This window comes from Copidosoma floridanum, unplaced genomic scaffold, assembly GCF_036245765.1.
Source record: "Copidosoma floridanum isolate Cflo_tuat_1 unplaced genomic scaffold, Cflo_Japanese_pri ptg000032l, whole genome shotgun sequence".
NCBI lineage: Eukaryota > Metazoa > Arthropoda > Insecta > Hymenoptera > Encyrtidae > Copidosoma > Copidosoma floridanum.
This window is the reverse complement of record NW_028321909.1, coordinates 6,555,596-6,563,047: the sequence shown is the minus strand read 5'-3', so window position 1 is coordinate 6,563,047 and position 7,452 is coordinate 6,555,596. Positions and strand designations below refer to the sequence as shown.

At 35.4% G+C, this 7,452-nt stretch overlaps 1 protein-coding gene across 1 annotated transcript; it reads right to left on the bottom strand.

The window, feature by feature from the left end:
* Positions 1-1,403: 1,403 nt before the first annotated feature.
* Positions 1,404-5,513, bottom strand: LOC106646587 (lysosomal dipeptide transporter MFSD1). Its single transcript, XM_014362642.2, has 6 exons — positions 4,976-5,513; positions 3,987-4,263; positions 3,480-3,902; positions 3,093-3,404; positions 2,895-3,007; positions 1,404-2,815 (listed from the first exon to the last, which is right to left on the bottom strand). Exons 1-6 carry the CDS (start codon positions 5,100-5,102, stop codon positions 2,553-2,555), a joined length of 1,515 nt encoding a protein of 504 aa, XP_014218128.2. The 5' UTR covers positions 5,103-5,513; the 3' UTR covers positions 1,404-2,552.
* Positions 5,514-7,452: the final 1,939 nt, after the last annotated feature.

Here is a 7,452-nt window from a genome sequence, read left to right as displayed (position 1 = left end):
TCTCTGACAGGGAGCAAAATTTAAGAGAAGAGATTTTCTCTGTTAAAAAGTTGAAGCAATTACTTAAACGCTTGGAAAATAAATAATTTTGTTAATATATGTAATACATTTTAGTGAAAATTTGCACCGTCGTCGTGTCTTACATTCCTTCTGAATCGTGAGTTTATAACTTGTTTATCATTTTTTGAATGATAAATTTTATTGTAAAAATTGCATATTTTATTTAACGAGTACATTTAAACAAAAAATCATTATATAATATCACCTGTACATTTCAATGAATTCCACTCCAATAACCCAACGTAGAGAAACAAAAGAAGAGCAAAACGGAAAGAACGAGAAAGTGCATGGCCAGAATGAAACAGGAAAAATAAAGGAGGATAACCCATTTACGGGGGCTGATGGCACAGGAGCAATCGAAAGTTGGAAGCCGCGAACTCTCTCTGAAACATCGTTTCAAAAATTAAAGCACTCCCTTCCAGGCCCCTCCCGGTAGTCATGTGGCACGAGAGCTGCAGGTGCACCCGTACGGATATATACTTATACACATTTATAAACGAATCAAGCTTTTGTCGCGCTGAGTTTATATTGGTAAATACAATTGCGCGCGGCTTAGTGTCCCCCGGGGCGAGCAAGAACGAGGGAGGAGAGAGAAAAAGACAATTCGTCCATCGCGCCCTCGGGAAATAAATGGTCCTTCCCTGCGCTTTTTATTCTTTTAAGTTGGATGTGTCCCTTCAGCCCCTGCACTCGGACTTTTCTCTTATATTTCCCACCCATATCTGACAGTTCTGATAAATGTTCTCTTTGAATTTACGAGGATCGTCATTTGTGAGCTTTTTTCGACAATTACGAGTGACCGGTAACGATTATTTTACTCGAGTACTAACGTTACAGTTTCAACTTCTCTGTCTGTCATTCAAAACCCAAACCAATAGATGTCCAACGTGGAAGTGAACTATCCATATCCTTTGATTGCAGTTTTGCGAGTACATTAAATTTCGTGCTCCTGTAAGATTTTCGGTTACAATTATAGATCGTTTACAGAGGAAACGTTGAATATTCTTTCGAGGTGAGGTCATTATTCACAGAGAAACTAATTATAAACTTTGAGCACGGCTGGGGTGTATATATAACTTTCGAAAAGTTCAAGAAATATATGATGAACGCTGAAACATTAAATAACAGACCCGCCGTAACCCGTAACAATTCATTTGTGGCGTTTTTCACACATTTACCAGTTATTATACCGTCATTTTTAAAAACTAACATAAATTTAGGCAGCAGATCAGATTACGATGAGAAAATCAGATTCTTGGGTGATGTAACACGTAGTAACTGTTCTCCATTGCCTGCATTCCTACAATTTTTTATTGTCAAAGTAACAAATAAAAGACAAAATATTAATATATGAATAATATGCAACATTTATTTAACATTATGTGAATTCATTGTCTTCTTATATATGTATTTATATATTATACTATTTAACATTGCTCAATTAATAGTTACGTAACACTGTTACTATTATGCATTTGAATTTGTAAATTTGTTTTTCGTCTCTTTCTAAGCGTACTTACGTTAAAACACACTCAAGTATTAATCTATACACAACAAAATTTAGTGTGATTAAAATGCTTTTAACATATAAATATCATCATTATAAACAGTATGCTAATAAGATCAGTCGCAATCACACATTAAAAAAGGACATTGTACCAACGACTTTTAAACACATACATATATTTAAATATAAAACATAAATGACCTCTCTGGACCCAGATCTTTGTTGTGACGCTTTGTTTACTTTTTTAATACATAGGTATATATATATAATAATTGGCTAAACATGCTTTGGCCGAAAAGCACCATGTCTTATCCTGTGTCGTTTTGAATATTGTTTTCTTTTTTTTTCTCGTTTAACTAATGATACATCACAGATACATAATTATGCTGTGCAATAGGAAGACACAGTTAGCAAATTCATTTCTTGAATTTTTAAACCCACATGTAAAAGCCTCTCCAATCTTCATACAATACCTACTGTATCAATAGTTGTATATTTTCTTTTATAACGGACTCGTATAATTATTGTTACTTAGTCGATTCGTTAATCTCATTTCGGCCCTGCGATCCTTCTCTTTAAAATCTAATTATTATTCATCTATTTCACTTCTAATTATGTTTAGGTAACTTGTTTCATAGTATTTCTTTCGTGAGTTCCACTTTTTCTTTTTACAATAAATTAAAATGCGACAAATATAAGTTTACTTGGAATGAAATGCATATGTACAGGCACACATCAGCGCAAGGATATTCAGGTACATTGCAACCAAATAATATCAATGACAACAATTTATCGAATGAAAACAAATTTCGCTAAATCAATAGTTATAAGAATATCCGTTTGTTGTGAATGGGGTAAGAAAATACATTATATCATCATCGTAGAGCGCGATATGTAGTACTTGTTACGTGTTGAAACAGTGTGTTCAGACATATGTTCCAACAAAATTGTCGTTTAAGACTATCTATCTAGGGGCATGCGAGTGTCACGCAGTCTCATCGTCCGTTACCTCAGCACCTATTCGTGACAGGTAGCGATTTCTCATTTGTGTGTCCGACTGTGGCTGCAGCAGATCGTCACCTGACAAATCCGAGGTTGATCCACCTCCAGCTAGTAACTTTTCTCTCTCCGTGTGCTCTGGCAAACCTGAATTCCCCTCAAAACGCTCGCGTTGCTTGGGCGACATGTTCAAGTAGCCAGTGTAATTCGAGTCGCATATCCAGATAACTACTGCAGTGATCAGTGATACTACACAGAAAAAAAAAAAGTTTTATCATCAAGTTTAGTTGGTAAAACGTATACTCCCAGTTGTAGCTTAGTTACTCACCCCAAAGCCATCCTAGGAAAAACAATTCCAATATAAAGTAACCGTAGTGGTCAACAATCATTCCACATCCCATCGATGTTACAGCTAGACCAAAGTTTTGAAGCGCTTGAGCCCTATAAATAAATTATAAAATTTTAATCGATTGGTACTATGCTTCAACGTATTTCGAGATGATTTAACGAATATTGCGAATCTTACATTCCATAAGCAGATCCAAGCTGATGTTCAGGTATGACCAAGGAAATCAATGGCCACAGAGCTCCCGCAAGTAACGAGTACGACAGTCCCAAGAGTGCCATGCACACATACGGGTTGGAATAGGTAAAAGCAAGCAGACCATGAGCGATCAGTGTACCAATTATGCTCAAGATCACCCAAAGAACGTTACGGCCTGATTTATCGATTAAAATACCAAATATTGGTGATGCAATCGCAGAAATACTATACACCAGAGAAGTCACTTTATTCGCTGTTGCTGGATCGTATGCATATTTACGAATGAAGTAGACTCTGAAAAATTGAATTTGTTTCACTTCAGTGTTCTTGTCTGTTTACAAATTAAACGCGAGTGTTGAAAATACTCACTTTCCTAACGAGATGAACGGAAATATGGCAATGTAATAAGATACGCAGATTCCAGCAACGAGCCAGAAAATAGGCCTAAAATCTTTGACGTCGGTAAATTTGACAATCTTTGGCTCTTGGCCTTCATTGCGCTTTAAAACTTTTTCTGCGTGACTGTCCATCAGGCCCAAGAAAAGAGCACAAATCATTGAACCAAGACAAGTGAGTGCAGCAAGAAGCAAAACGATTCCAATGCAACTTGGTCCCGTGTATCCTAGTGTCTTTGAAACGTACTCATAAACCTCTCCCATAACATTAAAGTTGACAGCCGAGCCTAATCTGGCAAAGCTTAGCTGCAGTCCAAAAACCATATTCAGTTCTTTGCCTTTAAACCACAGTACAGCATAGCTGTTTTGAGCTACAGCTAATGATTCAGCACCAATTCTGAGGAAGATAACAATTTAAAAAAAAATATTCATAGATGATAACTATAACTGTAAAAAAAAAGAAGGTTTTTGTGGTGCTTACCCAAATACGAATCTTCCAAGTAACATTAGCCAAAAGGCATTTATATAAGCACCAGCAGCAAATAACGCCTGACCAGCAAGCGTCAATCCCATGTATATAATTGTTCCCCATCTTATACCAAATACCCTATCTAAAAGGAAACCTCCCACAAAGCACATCAACACATTTGGCCAGGAGTACACAGAGTATAATATTACGAATTTCGAAGTTGACATGTGTAAATCTGTTTTAAAATTATCTTGTAGGGCTGCTGGATTATCGTAGCAAAAATATGCACCTGTAACAAATAAATAATTTCATTAACTTTGATGAATTTTTGCGTTATTGCCTGTGTGAATAATTTTCTCATTTTAATTTTGATCATAAAGTAGCAGCTTTTTGAATGGAAAACAACATTTTTGATAAAAATTATCATGCCTTTGTCTACATAACAACACAGCTGCTCGAGCGCTCAAATTTTCCTCGAAACAAAAATTTAGCGATAAAAAAAGTATTTAACGCACTAATAGCTGACTCAGTATGTGCAACATAGGTACTTGTGAATAAAAGCAACAACCAAACAATTGGCTTTTCAAGATAAACCGCCGTTATTAATCACGCTCAATCACTGAAAACTAAGATGTATACATGTATATGGGTGCATAGAGAGCATAGATATTGCACCAATACAAGAGTCCGTGAGTATATAAGAACCCCTTTGTTGTTTGATAAGCGCGTTAAAAGCACATAATTTCCAGAGGCTCGAGAGATCTCTTGGTTTTTCTGAATATCAATAACAACAGAAATCTTCCGTGCATTGCAGAAACATGTAACATTAAACGAAGTGTATAGAGAGCTGCTGCTGCTCCAATTGTTGATTATAGGTCAGCTGTTAGATAAAAAAGGCAAATGGTTTTACTAAGCCAAAGAATAAGAGAAAGAGAGAAAGATCGAGGCCAGACTTTGAGGATAAAGGAAAGAGAATGACGTGACAGCTGTGGCTGACTTACCGAACCCCAGGAAGCACATGAACCCCAGGCCCATAAATCTGAAGGTGGCTTTGTTTGGGCTGAAGAAACTCCGGAGCGCGGGGTCGTCATCCGACCTGGTGAGGGCCGTGTCCGAGCTGGTGTCCATTGTCGTGTACGCCTTTTCTATCTAACGTGGTAGGATATGCTTTTTTCTTCCTTTCGTCCTTGCGTGCCTTTCTCTCTCTCCCTCTGCGATGCTTTTTTTCGAGCTCTCAATCGTCCACTGAGACAAAGGCAAGGATGGAGTCGGAGTCGTCCGGAGGCACGAGCAGCATCCTCGGATGGCGTCCGTTCAGCACAGCGCCCAGCACTGCAGCTCTAGTAGCTCTACTCTCACACTCGCGCCCGACAAACGCGATGGTGCAATTGACTCACACGCACTAAGTGGGACTGTGGGATTTTACACGCGCCGCGACACTTATTATTCTCAGAGATCAATATATGTATAGCTATAAAAACCAGTGGGTAAATTATGCTGATGCTGATGATGTGCTCCGTTGCAATGTTTATTTTAGAAGCATTTTGCTGTCTGCTTGTGTGTACTCCAAAGTGTCTAGGGGAAGCGCTGCCGTCTGCTGGTAGCTAAATTCCACTATCTAATACCTAGGGGATTTACACTGCACATGTATATCCAGTGTGGGAGAGGTATATATTTTTGTGTGACTCATCACAAGAGGTGTGAATAATCATTATTGCGGATTCCTCGGTTTTTTTTTTTTTTTTTTTTTTTTAATTGTCTTGCAAAACATTAACTTACTCTTTGATTCTTTTTGAAAATACTCACCTGGCACACTTTTTCAGCAGAAAAAAAATAATACAACAGAAAAACATTATTGGCTTTATGACAAAAGATAACTCTTTTGCTATTGTAAATGTGTTAAATAACATACATAATTATATATTTATATTGAAGATATGCACGTTTTAGTATTTCACACAACGTTATATAATTTTAAATGAAAAAAACTTTCAAAGTAAACTACGTACAAAATAAAATTATTTGTCTCTTAGTTTCCACAAATTTTTATTTATCACTGTTTTTAATTTTTTGACGAAATATGTTTTCTTCTGATTATTCTCTTTTACATTCTTTAAAGAACTCTTTAATTATTTTTGTATAAGATAATAACGTACATGAAAAAAACATGAAATTTTTTACCTTTTTCAAAAATAAATGAACGATTATTCACCCAGAAGAATGTACCTGGTATAAATTACATTCTTTTATTTTCGTGCATTTAAAATATAAATGTTTAACGTATTAAGTATGTGGAAAAATAAAAAAATATGTTAAACACTCGGGCTATATTCTTGAGCCAAAAAATGAAAACTAAGCATATTAATCAGGGAAAGTATTCGGGCTTAGGAAAATAAATCAAATCAAAACACAGATGATTGTCTAACATTTATGATAACGTTTTATTTGATTCTGTTTTCTGTTTGCTCTGGTCAAATCAAACGCGCTCGTCACTCTCAATTTTTTTTTTTTTTTTCATTCTTTTTTTACACGTTCACTCGTACACACATGCACACGCTAACAACGCCGTACATCATTCTATAACGTACAGTAGGTGCTTGCAGTCGTTCTTTTAAACCATCGTTACTTAACTTATCAATTTAAGTAAATTATTGAAAAATAGACTCATTGCAAAAATCAACCGATGTTTTCAAGCCTTTTTATTATTAATTGTTTTTTGTTTTTTTTATAGGCCTTTCTTTTCTTTGCGGTTCAGATAATTCCTCGCCGATTTCAATTTGGTACACCAATAAAAAATATAATCACATCTGTGCTTTTTTTCTTCGTATTGATTTACTTTCGAGCAACGCGAAACGAAAAAGCTCAGTTTCAAAGCTAAAGTACTTTTAATCCAAATTTTCGAAAGGAAATTTTTCTAATATTAAAATATTACGATTACAGCGAACTTCTGAACGCATTTTTTGGAAATGTTTGACCATTTGTCGAGTGCACCACATACTTGCATAAATTTTTTTTTTTTTACTACCGCTCGTTAATGCCTTGCGTATATTTATCGTCTCCATCCTTAATTACTATTGTATGATAAAAAAGTTTTAGTTAAAAACTAACTACTAATTGGCACAGTATTTAGTTTAGGTCTATTTGATGATTTCACTACATCCACTGCTTTCTTTTTCACCCCTACGATCTACGGCTAATAATAAAAAATATACGTACAACGACTCAATGTTTAAAATCCTGATGATTAATCAAATTAAATTATTATTTTCAACGAGATTGCATTGGTTAATTTTAATGATTATCCATTGGTTATTTCATTTCATTATTTCCATTTCGCACCAGCACCTGTCTCTTCTACTGGAGTATATTTATTATTTTAATCTACAACTTAAAACAACATTTAAATATGGAGAGAAAAAAATACGAAGTATGCTATCCCTACAATATAAAAAAAATGATTTGCGTTTGCTTATACAAG

What these genes read in the sequence shown, in the direction of transcription:
- LOC106646587 (XM_014362642.2), bottom strand. Translation starts at nt 5,102, where the DNA reads ATGGACACCAGCTCGGACACGGCCCTCACCAGGTCGGATGACGACCCC. An exon ending in CCGTTCATCTCGTTAGGAAA is followed by an intron (nt 3,405 to 3,479) that starts GTGAGTATTTTC and finishes TCAATTTTTCAG; the next exon opens with AGTCTACTTCATTCGTAAAT. An exon ending in CTTGGATCTGCTTATGGAAT is followed by an intron (nt 3,008 to 3,092) that starts GTAAGATTCGCA and finishes ATTTATTTATAG; the next exon opens with GGCTCAAGCGCTTCAAAACT.